Source organism: Ctenopharyngodon idella, chromosome 1 (assembly GCF_019924925.1).
Source record: "Ctenopharyngodon idella isolate HZGC_01 chromosome 1, HZGC01, whole genome shotgun sequence".
Lineage (NCBI taxonomy): Eukaryota > Metazoa > Chordata > Actinopteri > Cypriniformes > Xenocyprididae > Ctenopharyngodon > Ctenopharyngodon idella.
In genome coordinates, this window is record NC_067220.1 from 30,533,783 (window position 1) to 30,547,104 (window position 13,322).

General features: G+C 35.6%; 1 protein-coding gene across 1 annotated transcript; it reads left to right on the forward strand.

The window, feature by feature from the left end:
- Window positions 1-711: 711 nt before the first annotated feature.
- tmem184c (transmembrane protein 184C) lies at window positions 712-13,173 on the forward strand. The gene is made up of 10 exons (XM_051909285.1): window positions 712-1,269; window positions 2,407-2,537; window positions 2,638-2,674; window positions 2,995-3,200; window positions 3,744-3,818; window positions 8,433-8,526; window positions 8,838-8,950; window positions 9,256-9,355; window positions 9,575-9,746; window positions 11,134-13,173. The coding sequence occupies exons 1-10, from the start codon at window positions 1,153-1,155 to the stop codon at window positions 11,427-11,429; spliced, it is 1,341 nt and encodes a 446-aa protein (XP_051765245.1). The 5' UTR covers window positions 712-1,152; the 3' UTR covers window positions 11,430-13,173.
- The last annotated feature ends 149 nt before the right edge of the window (window positions 13,174-13,322 follow it).

Sequence of the window (13,322 nt, forward strand, 5' to 3'; positions counted from 1 at the left end):
ATCATTTACTCACCTTCATGTCAATATCATAGGATGTTCTTTCTTCCATGTAACATCAAAGGAAATACTGTATTAGCAGGATGTTGGCAAAAAACAGAAGTGTCAGTCTGTCAGTCTTGAAAAAGGACAAAAATATCAGAAAAGTAATCCATGAAGACAAGGTAACAAGAGTACAATATATAAAAGCACATAATATAAACAAAATAATTAGTCTCCCAGTAAAAATATAATGGAGTTACAAAAAATTATAAATCTGAGAAAAAAAAAATCATTTCATGTCTGGTAAATTGTTTTTTGCAATCACACAGAATGGTATCATCTGAATCAGCAAGTTCTTTATGGCATCACAAGCTTTTCACCTACACATATTAAAAATACTAGAAATGTTATGGCTGATCATATGTGGTTTGTCACACTACTTTCTATATATATATTTGTTTCCTATCGTATTTGTACTTTCAAATTAATGTTTTCCATTCTTAATTAAAATGTTTTAAATGAATGAGGGTAGGTTGGGGTGCAAGTATAAGCCACTTTCTGGAAAAATGACACTGAATAGACGTCGAAACAAAATGCTTTACAACACTCGCCGGTCTTCTCGTTTCTTAATTTTGTGTGTTAACTAATGCAGCGGTGAATATTGTTTTATTTGGCGGTTCTCCGATCCGAGTGGTGGCGCTAAGTATTGAAAATGTTTCGTTAAACAGGCGAAGAAGCCACAGTGACGACAAGATCAACAGGAAGTGCCAACCAGCTTTGTTTATCAACTTCTCGCTCGCTCGCGTTCACTTTTTAATTTTTGAAGTCTGTAAAGTTATTTATGCGTTTTATGACATGACTCCGGCGAAAAGAAAATTAAATATGATTGCGCGCTGACTTTATAATGGACGTGATCGCAAGGGGCTCTTGAATGTGAATGTGATTTATGTGGGAGCGGCGGAAAGCATTGGAAGGAATCAGCTGATTATTTGACTCGCTGAACACACATGATTCATCTAGATCTCTGTAGTGTTTATTCCAGTCATATGCATCTAAACCAAACCACAGCAGTAGAACTGCCAAGAACTTAACTCAGTTTTTATCGGTAAATGTCTCTGTATCAAACCCATTGGAGTGTAATGTAAGAGGTTAACGTTAGTGTCAGTAGGAAAGATGCCGTGCACATGCGGGAACTGGAGGAGGTGGATTCGGCCTCTCGTGGTGCTGCTGTACATTCTGCTCCTTCTGGTTGTCCTTCCACTCTGTATATGGGAACTTCAAAAATCAGGGGTCAGAAATCTTTTTATAACTACACACATTAAACATTTAGCAGCTGACTGTCAAATCTGTGCCTAAATGCTGTTGTTTTATGAAACTTCACATGTAACCCTTGAGTCTGATTTGATCTACAATTAAAACAATAAATAATTAATGACTTCTTTATTATGGAATAAAAAACCTATAAATTTGTTTTTATCTGTTTTTTTTTTATCTTTTACCTTTGCTTCTATCTGTATTGTCATAGAACATGAATGTTTAAATTGAATATTTTAAAGAACTTTAGCCAACTTTATGGTTAATTTTAGTCACTTTTGAGATTTCAGTATATCTCTAAAATAATGTCTTATAAAAATTAATGTAGTTAAATTCAATTCTCATTTATTTGCACTTTTGACAATGCATACAATACAAAGTAATGTTCATATGTCCAAAATGTCCAGTTCTAAGATGATACAAATCATGTAGTTAGCTAATATCATGCATTCTTTTATCCAGAAACAATGGTCTGATCTCATTAAAGCAATTATTACAAGTTGTGATCATAATGATAACAATATATAGAAAATTTGGCAGTGGTGCATGTTGATTCAGAGTTGGTGTCATCTGAAGTCCTCGCAGGGGTTGCAGTCATCTCAACTGGTGTTAGGGCATCTGATAGTAGATGGTAGTTGCTATTAATAAATCAATATTTTCTAATTTGAACTATTTAAAGCTGCATAATATGCTGAAAGGTCAAATGAGTGTTATTTTTAACTAAAACTACAGCATTATTTCTGTTCATTTAAATAAAGCTGAAATATAAATATTGCATGAAAACTTACACTAAAAATTAAACAAACAATTACAAATGTTGCCTTGCCAGCTAACAAGTAAAATAAGTGTAAGTTGAAGTACTAAAATTATTAAAACTAAAACTGAAATAAAAAATAAGTTAAAATAAGTTAAAGCTAAATAGAATAATAAAACTAATCGAAATGACAAAGGTGCATAACAAAATTACTAGTAATGGATTGCTAGTAATTAGTAATTGAATGAAATGAATATATATATATATATATATATATATATATATATATATATATATGTATTAGTTGACTGTCTGGTTTTCACACTGATAGTATTTTCTCTTTGTAATCTCATATATAGGTTAGTATTCAAAATAAGGCGTGGTTCATTGCTGGGTTATTTGTGTTCATGACTATACCCATCTCACTGTGGGGGATACTGCAGCATCTAGTACACTACACCCAACCTGAGCTACAAAAACCCATTATCAGGTATTGGTGTATAGATATATTACTTTGCAGTTTGTTTATTTTATGCAGTATTGTGCAATTGTTTTTTCTCTTTCTCACTTTTTCATTTTTCCATTTCTAGAATATTATGGATGGTTCCTATATACAGCTTGGATAGTGTGAGTATCATGTGATCACCTTATGGTTGCTAACATGTTGGTATTTGAATCGCAAATGTCTTCTTTGATGTTTGTTATTCAATTTAGGTTGCCTTGACTTGAATCCTGGCCTTTTTCTGTTTGACAATCAGTTAATGTAAGGCCTGATGTTGCAGATGCTCATGACTTAGATTACTTAGAGTTGGACTAGAAACTCATTTGACCAAACTCATGTGCATCTAATCTTTTTTTTAAGCATGGTATCATTTGTCATGTCTGTGCTCTATTTGTGGAATCCCTTTGTTGTAATGTCTTTGGTCCTTTTTTTTCTGTTTTCGCAGTGGATTGCGTTGAAGTATCCCAGCATTGCCATCTATGTAGACACATGTAGAGAGTGCTATGAGGCCTATGTTATCTACAACTTTATGATCTTCCTTCTCAACTATCTGGGGAACCAGTATCCCAGTCTGGTGCTGATGCTGGAGGTGCAGGAGCAACAAAAGCATCTCCCTCCCCTTTGCTGCTGCCCTCCGTGGCCCATGGGAGAGTGAGTGTTTACGCAAACAGTTAGAATATAAAAGTGAGATAACGTGAGGCAGGATGTGGTTTTTAATGCATATCTGTTGCTAATATTACTAAAGGAGAAAGTCAAGACATTGGCTGAGGCTCTTATGTTGAGGGCCTCCATTACCTGTTTACCATCTTCTCCTTTGGAGCCTTCTTCAAAGTGCAGGATGAGAAATGAAAGTTTAGATACAGCAGGAAGGGTTTTTTCTAAATTGCTTACAGATTGAACACTTTCTTGTGGTTGCTGGCTGCCTTTAGCTATTGCTGCTGACAGCAGCAACTTTTACATTTACGTTAGGCAGTGGTGGTAATGTTTGAAGAGTTTGTTGATTTAAACCAGCAAATTTTTTAACTGAAAAAATATGTTGGTGTACTGCTTCAGAGAACAGTGAAGCTCTGTGATGTGCCTCTTAATAACTTTAAGTATTTTATGCAATGCCAGAGAAACCAATATTTTCTCAAGGCCTCTTTTCCTCTATTTTTATATTGGGAACAGAACATTAACAAATTTTTTTCTTAACAGAGTGCTTTTGCTGAGATGCAAACTGGGTGTTCTGCAGTACACAGTTGTGAGACCTGTCACCACAGTCATTGCTTTGTAAGTGTCATTCTTATTGTGTGTTGTAGACATTAACCATTTAACATCATATTTTTCTGTGTTTTTGTTTGGTTTTACACCATACAAAGATACAATACATGCACTACAGGTGCTGGTCATATAATTAGAATATCATCAAAAAGTTGATTTATTTCACTAATTCCATTCAAAAAGTGAAACTTGTATATTATATTCATTCATTACACACAGACTGATATATTTCAAATGTTTATTTCTTTTAATTTTGATGATTATAACTGACAACTAAGGAAAAATCCCAAATTCAGTATCTCAGAAAATTAGAATATTACTTAAGACCAATACAAAGAAAGGATTTTTAGAAATCTTGGCCAACTGAAAAGTATGAACATGAAAAGTATGAGCATGTACAGCACTCAATACTTAGTTGGGGCTCCTTTTGTCTGAATTACTGCAGCAATGCGGCGTGGCATGGAGTCGATCAGTCTGTGGCACTGCGCAGGTGTTATAAGAGCCCAGGTTGCTCTGATAGTGGCCTTCAGCTCTTCTGCATTGTTGGGTCTGGCATATCGCATCTTCCTCTTCACAATACCCTATAGATTTTCTATGGGGTTAAGGTCAGGCGAGTTTGCTGGCCAATTAAGAACAGGGATACCATGGTCCTTAAACCAGGTACTGGTAGCTTTGGCACTGTGTGCAGGTGCCAAGTCCTGTTGGAAAATGAAATCTGCATCTCCATAAAGTTGGTCAGCAGCAGGAAGCATGAAGTGCTCTAAAACTTCCTGGTATACGGCTGCGTTGACCTTGGACCTCAGAAAACACAGTGGACCAATACCAGCAGATGACATGGCACCCCAAACCATCACTGTGGAAACTTTACACTGGACCTCAAGCTACGTGGATTGTGTGCCTCTCCTCCAAAGGAAATGCAAAATTTACTTTCATCAGAGAACATAACTTTGGACCACTCAGCAGCAGTCCAGTCCTTTTTGTCTTTAGCCCAGGCGAGATGCTTCTGACGCTGTCTGTTGTTCAAGAGTGGCTTGACACAAGGAATGCGACAGCTGAAACCCATGTCTTGCATACGTCTGTGCGTAGTGGTTCTTGAAGCACTGACTCCAGCTGCAGTCCACTCTTTGTGAATCTCCCCCATATTTTTGAATGGGTTTTGTTTCACAATCTTCTCCAGGGTGCGGTTATCCCTATTGCTTGTACACTTTTTTCTACCACATCTTTTCCTTCCCTTCGCCTCTCTATTAATGTGCTTGGACACAGAGCTCTGTGAACAGCCAGCCTCTTTTGCAATGACCTTTTGTGTCTTGCCCTCCTTGTGCAAGGTGTCAATGGTCGTCTTTTGGACAACTGTCAAGTCAGCAGTCTTCCCCATGATTGTGTAGCCTACAGAACTAGACTGAGAGACCATTTAAAGGCCTTTGCAGGTGTTTTGAGTTAATTAGCTGATTAGAGTGTGGCACCAGGTGTCTTCAATATTGAACCTTTTCACAATATTCTAATTTTCTGAGATACTGAATTTGGGATTTCCTTAGTTGTCAGTTATAATCATCAAAATTAAAAGAAATAAACATTTGAAATATATCAGTCTGTGTGTAATGAATGAATATAATATACAAGTTTCACTTTTTGAATGGAATTAGTGAAATAAATCAACTTTTTGATGATATTCTAATTATATGATCAGCACCTGTATCATTAAAAAAGCATGCTGATTTGGTGCTCAAGTAACTTTTTTTATTATAACTTTTTTTTTTTATTATTATCAGTGTTGAAAAAGGTTGTGCTGCTTAATATAATAATTAATATTATATATATATATATATATATATATATATATATATATATATATATATATATATATATATATAAAGCAGTAGGGCTGCACGATTTATCTCGATTAAACTGCACGTTGTGCTGCTTAATATTTTGGTGGAAACTGTGATACATTTTTTGATTAATAGAAAGTTCAAAAGAACAGCATTTATTTAAAGGGGACCTATTATGCAAAATTCACTTTTACATGGTTTTTGAACGTACACAACCACCCTATAATGGTAAAAATCCACTCACTCCTTTTTTTAATCTTCGTAAATCCCATATATGCTTATATAAATAAGCAGTAGGGCTGCACGATTTATCGCGATTAAACTGCACGCGATTTGGCAACAGCTGCGATTATTTTATGCGCGGCTTGTCAGAGCTGTACGGCTCTGTGTTCAGTAGTAAATGCTTCTCCATCTGAAAGTCAGAGGGCACTCTTGTGCAGAAACTCCAAATATGCCCTTCCGCAGAAGAAGATAACACTCGTCCAGGGTTAGGGAGTAACGGAATACATGTAACGGCGTTACGTAATCAGGATACAAAAATCCAATAACTGTAATATAATATATTACAGTTACGTCAAAAAACTTAGTAATCAGATTACAGTTACATTTTGAAAAAAGGGGGGAATACTAACAGGATTACAATGTTTTCATTTAAAACTAAATAAATCATTATTTTGCCATAATAACACTATATTTAGGGCTGCTTGATTATACAGTATTTCCTGGTTCTGTTGCCAGTGATGACTCACGTGAGCCACCCTCAAATAACACCCGTCTACAATCTCCTCAGACGCACATAATTGCTGCTGCTAGTTGAAACGATGCTTCCCGCGGAGATAAACACTTTCAATTCATGGAAATTTCGCTGCTATTTTGTTTTCAAATAAGAAAATGCAAACAACATGGTTGTACAGTGCAAACTCTGCCTTCCAGCTACGAAAACACTTTCTTTATCAAAGGACTAAAAAATAATCTATAATACCATACTGTAGCCACTAGATTTAGTTTGGTTATGATCTGGTCACTTTTATATTTTTAAGGGTAACACTTTATTTTACAGTGTCATTGTTACATATGTGACATGAAGTTACTATAGTAATAACTGTAAATTATGCATAATTACATGCAACTAACCGTAAACCAAACCAACCAAACCCTAATCCTAACCCTATAGTAAGTACATGTAGTTACTTAATAATACGCAGTACTTAAATGTATAATTACAGTGTAACAAAGACACCTTAAAATAAAGTGTAACCTTTTTAAGCTCTAAACAACAACAACGATAATAATATTGCAATAGATAATTTATCAGATTTTTAAAATATTTTTATTGTTGAGACCCATTCAAAAGTATGCAACGTGTAACATTTAAAAACTTGTAGAAATTGAGAAGAAATAATTAAAATTAAATTTAAAAATGCAATTTATCTAGTTCTTTCTTTCTTTCTTTCTTTCTTTCTTTATATAGGCCTATGTGACCTTGAAGTAATCCAAAAGTAATCAGATTACATTACTTTTATATTGTGGTACTTGGATTATGTTACTGAATACTTTTTTTATAAAGTAATTTGTAACTGTAGCGGAATACATTTTTAAAGTAACCCTCCCAAGCCTGCACTCGTCATATGCTGTGGCTAAATAAACAGAAGATTGAAACGCTTTGGTTGATTAAACATGACTAATAAACACACGACTGCCTTATTCTGTGTAAGGACCCACATCATCTCACAGAAGGATGCTCAACTGTCGTTATGAATTGAGTTTGGAGTAAAACATGTTATTAAATGTTGTCTTTTGTTGGACAAGATGTTAATAAATGCTTCTCATGTCTGGAAAGATGTTTGACGTGTATTTCTTTTTCAAATGTACATTATAAGCGACTCAAATTCGCAGTGCCTTCATATGGATTAGCATTTGGAGCCATACTTCATTGACAAGCTGTGCATAAAAAAATAATCGCAGCCTTTGCGATTTCATAATGGCAGAATCGCGTTTAAGTTCAATGTTATTTTTCGTATCACGCGATAAATCGTGCAGCCCTAATAAGCAGTGTCTCAGAATAAGCCGTTTGCAGTTTCAATGCAATGTGACATAAAATGCATGCAGATAATAAACTTTCATGATGACGAAAAACTGCAATGTCACATGAGAGTGGCCGCGATAGAGATGATAATCAAAACCAAACAGATGTTTTAGTTTTTGGCAGAGTATCTGAGGCACGAGTTGTACAGGCTCCGCCCTCTTCTGGATAGCGTGGTGGGAGCAGCAGCTCATTTGCATTTAAAGACACATGAATGAAAACAGCATGTTTTTCCTTCCACTCAAAGATGGGCATATACAACATGGTATAATAAATGATCTGTGGGATATTTTGAGCTGAAACTTCACAGACACATTCTGGGGACATCTGAGACTTATATTACATCTTGAAAAAGGGGTATAATAGGTCCTCTTTGAAATCTTTTGTAACATTATAAATGCCTTTACTGTTAATTGATCAATTTAATGCATCCTTTCTGAATAAAAGTATTAATTTCTTTTCTGACCCCAAACATTGGATCGGTAGAGTAATTTCTGTTAGTGAAAATAACAGAACAAACCCTTTTGGTCAGCATGAATGGTTCCATATGTTTCTGTGCTCTGATGCTTTTAAACACAATACTCCATTTAGTTTCATGGTACTAAAATTACAACCTTTTATAGACTATATAAATTGAGCATGTAACAGTTCAAAATAAAGCTTCAGCTGTTACTCTGTAATTTCAATGTCATTTCTGTCCTACCAAATTAGGATTTGTCAGCTTTGTGGTGTCTATGATGAAGGCAACTTCAGTTCGAAAAATGCCTGGACATATCTGGTTATTGTCAACAATCTCTCTCAGCTTGTAAGTACCTGTTTTTTCCTGAATATTATGCAAGACTGTCACATGAGCTAATGTCACTGAATGAGTCTACAGTTACACCCAGGAACCAAACCGCAGTAAAAGATAAAATGTAACTAAAGCCTTATTTACATCTTCTAGATTTTTTTAATCAACAGTAAAACAAAACAGCCTCTCATTTGTGTTTATGCAGCTTATAAATAATAAAAGCTTAAGGAACATGAAGCAACAACAGTGAAAAATTATTGATAGTTCAAGTTAAACAGTAACCTGATAACCTAATGGTAATGTGCTAATGGTTTTCTTTCTTTCAGTTTGCCATGTACTGTCTTGTGCTGTTCTACAAGGCTCTGAGAGAAGAGCTGAGTCCCATCAAACCTGTGGGCAAATTCCTCTGTGTCAAGCTGGTGGTTTTTGTGTCATTCTGGTAAACTGTTCTCTACACATTGCATATAACAATTCTGATCTACTTGCAGTGATGACTGTTGTGATCATGTTTAGTTCCTTAGTTTTTCAGTGTAGTTTTCTAGTACTTTTCTAGGATACACTATATAGAATTATAGAATTATAATAAACATGTATTGGTAAATCTTGTGAAGCTGTCATGAATTGATTGATTGATTGATTGATTGATTGATTGAATGGTGAAGAAATATGACCTGACTTTGTCATTTTCATGTCCTTTTATGTCACCATGTAATGTTTTATTTCAGTTGTTTTTATCTGTCTTAGGCAAGCTGTGGTCATTGCACTTTTAGTGAAGGTTGGTGTGATCTCAGAATCTCACACCTGGGAGTGGGACAGCGTGGAGGCTGTAGCCACCGGATTGCAGGTGTAGTACTTTGGTCTGAGCACTAAACTACTTTTTTGTAACAACACTTATGTAAATGGGACTTATGACTGGAAATAGTGAGACACTGGTTTAAGATATTTATATAAGTTGGCTGGCTTACTATGTACCATTGCTGCTGCAGCGCCCTTAATGAACTGCTGGTTGCATAAGGGGAAGTAACCTTCAAGATTAAGAGTCTGTGATTCTCTGTTCTCATAGGACTTCATCATCTGTGTGGAAATGTTTTTGGCAGCCATTGCCCATCACTTCAGCTTCACTTACAAACCCTACATACAGGAAGCAGAGGAAGGTTCCTGCTTTGATTCCTTCCTGGCCATGTGGGATATCTCAGACATACGGGCTGACATCTCAGAACAAGTGCGCAATGTCGGTGAGTCACTGCACAGTCTTTTCTTAGTGTTGCTTGGTCAGAGGGTCTAGAAAAAGGCAATATCATACTTTTTTCCAGTCAGAGGTTCACTTATAACACCTTAAATTTGTCAAGTAGTTATGAACATTTTCTAATTTAATTAAAAGGCATTTTCCATTTATTTTACATCAGTGCCTTTAAAATTTCTATATAAATGGCCACATATTTTTCTTCTGGATATTTTTCTGATTTGCAAAGCCTGAATTACATTGTGACAATAATGCTACATTATTGCCTTAAATTGGTATGCTCCAAGTTTCTGAACACAGAATAGGCATTGTTGACAGTGTTATTTTAGTATTTTGACAGATTGCTGTAGCCACCTCAGTTCAAGAGGCAACATGGAGGGCATTTGAACTGATCATTTCCTCATTACCACTAGTTATCGCATAAAATATACTTGAATGTCAGAAGGAATGTTGATAGAAACAGTACAACTAACTGAAATACATCATGTTTTATATAATTGCTCCAGTGTTGCCAAGTCCGCGGTTTTCCTGTGGAATTGTGCTACTTTACACTGTTGCCGCCGTTTTTTTTTTTTTTTTTTCATGTCCGCAGGTTGAAGCGACCTCAAATAACATGATATTTATCCCCTGGAGTGCAAATTTTACTTGGGGGACCCCGCCAAAAACGGGAATGCGATTTTTACCATGGGACCCCCCCTGAAACGCGATTGGGCATGTTTTGAGTAGCAATTGGGTGGATTTTGTTGTGAAAACCTGGTAACCCTGAAGTGCTCAGTCATTTTTTAACTGCAAAAAGACAGAAGAAATAGTATTTTGCTTAATATACGCACTATATTACATATTATTCATTATATTTTTACTTTACCTGTTAGTGATGTCTTCATTATTTAATGAAATCTGTCATGAAAACAAGTTTTTATGACAGCCAGCGTTTAAATGTTTATATTTCAACAACAAATTGGTGTAGAAACCTTATAAAAAGTTATAAAAACTGCCTTGCCTTTGCAATTTAATTATTTGCATACAACTCAGTTTTGATTATTATATCTGAAAATAAATAGCAATTGAATTTAATAGTTTTGGACTTGTTAATTTTAACCTTAAATACTATAGTAATGTACCAACTGAATAGTTTACAGCAGATTATTTTTCTTAAAGGGATAGTTCACCCAAAAATGAAAATTCTATCCCTTCAAGAAAAATTGGCATGTACTGTTCCAGATACATATATTCAAACTTGTCGATATCGAATCAATCAGATTGAATCAAAAGCTTGTGAATCAGAATCAGAATCGAATCATTTTGTGAAACCCATGTCAAAACCCAGCCCTATTATAACAGTTATGCATCATATGTATGTGCTTTTTTTATTACTTCAGGGAGAACTGTCATGGGTCGGCCAAGGAAAACATATTTCGGAGAAGAGGCTTGCCAGGACGAGAACACAGGACTGCTGTCAGCTGGAGCTCAGGAACCAGTTGAATCGTCTTCCACCCCACCATCCCCCAAGGGCCGTTACCAGGGAATGGGCCACACCGTAACCCCCCACTCCATCTCTGCTCCTGCAAACCTTGGCTGCGTACCATGGGATGGAGATGTGGATGACATCCCACCAACTGTGATATCTAGCGATTGCACAGACCAACAGGGCTCAGACTATCCGGCGATTACTTAGCATCAATGAGCTTCAGCTACCAAAGCTTTTATATTTAAAGCACATAAATCAATCTAGCTACCATTTAGAATATATGCAGCCACCGTTAACTCTGGTAACTATTGGATATCTGTGGCTAATATGTGTTCAGAGAGGCTCGGTGAAGCTTTGGTAGCAAGAACACATATGAAGGACTTGGGCAGTGTTGGTCCTCTGTTTTTATCTCTGTTTTGCATTATTTTGCCAGAAACATGACCAAATTATAAACTGACCTTAAAGTCGAGCACAGTAATTCCCCAATGCCAGTTTTAAAATTTCATATAATCAGTTAATGGTTCTTTTAAGACAGCTTTATGAATGTTTACTCTAAGAAACACTATGTATTGATAATGCTACTTCACAATTCCGTTGACGTTCTCCTGAATTTTGTTAGCAAGTCATTTTAACACCTTTTTTTATCATTAGTGTTAGTTTCAGTTTTATCTGTTGATGCAATTATTTTTTTTTTTTTTTTTTGAGGAGCATTTCTTGATCATGGACAGTAATATGAAATTGCCAGGATGCCATTGAGATTTGAAACACTTTGTCTCAGAATATATGCATGTGTAAAAGCAACTACAGTTTGACTGTACATTGGCTTTTAAGCACAAAGTACTGAAACACTCATATCTTTGCTCAGTTCGCTTCAGAGCAACTTTTCTTGAACTGCTTGCCTTCTGAACAGCTTCATGCAGTTGCATCAAAACAAAAATGCATATGTCGTTTTTTCTCTTTTGTCCTTGTCAAAAATTATTTGTTTTCAAGTAATTGCATTTTTATTTTTGGTTGTTTTAATGGCTAGACAAAGAAAATTAGGCTATGTTACTTTTAACTAGTACTGAAAATGTTGAATATTGATTTTTTTTTTAAGTTCACCTCGGGGAATGATGCAATGTTTAAATATCAGCCAAAGCTGTCTTATTGCTATTAAAGGGACAGTTCACCCAAAAATGAAAATTCTGTCAAAATTTACTTTCCCTCATGCATGTCAATCCAAACTTGTTTACCATATTTGATGTACTCTATGTACGTGCTTCAATCAGTGTTTGTATAAGAATTAAGGCCTAAATTAAATTTATTCATCATATAAAGCTATAGTGTCTCTTGGAGTCGTCAAAAGTACCGACTTTGGTACCAAGTCGGAACTTGAATTTTAAAAATGTGACGCTTTGAGCACTGTTGTAGCCAATTACAGACATAACCGATGAGCGGGTGAACACAACGTGTCAATTTGAGGTGTTTATGAATCTGCTCAACAGTGCTCAAAGTATCACATTTTAAAATTTCAGTACCGACTGGTACCGAAGTCGGTACTTTTGACAACTCTAGTGTCTCTTCACAAGTCTTGGATTAAACCGATTGAATGGAGAGTTTGAAATGACATGAGGGTGAGTAATTGATGACAGAATTTTCAGTTTAGTGGTAATCTTCCCTTTAAGAAATTGTCTTTTTCTTTTGTTAATTTTGGGTTTCAGTTGTCTGTTAGTACACAGCATTAGCTGCACATGAGCTATAAATGTCAGATATATAACGTAACAGCATATGCAGATCGTTTTATGATTACAGATGAGACCTGTGGGAAATCCTATTTAATTGTTTTTATGAACTGTCATGTGTCTCTCTGTTCCATTCAGAGAGATGCACCTTCCGCAATGGTTTGTACTGCTGTTGCATTGCCTTATCTAACAGTGGTTGTCACAAATAATTAAACTTCACATGGAATTCACATGTGTATTGAGTATGTCTGCTTAACGCCTTAATTCCTTAATTCAAAGGGATAGTTCACCCAGAAATCAAAGTTTACTAACCCCCATGTCATTCCAAACCTGTATGACTTACTTTCTTCTGCGAAAGAAGATATTTTGAAGAATATTG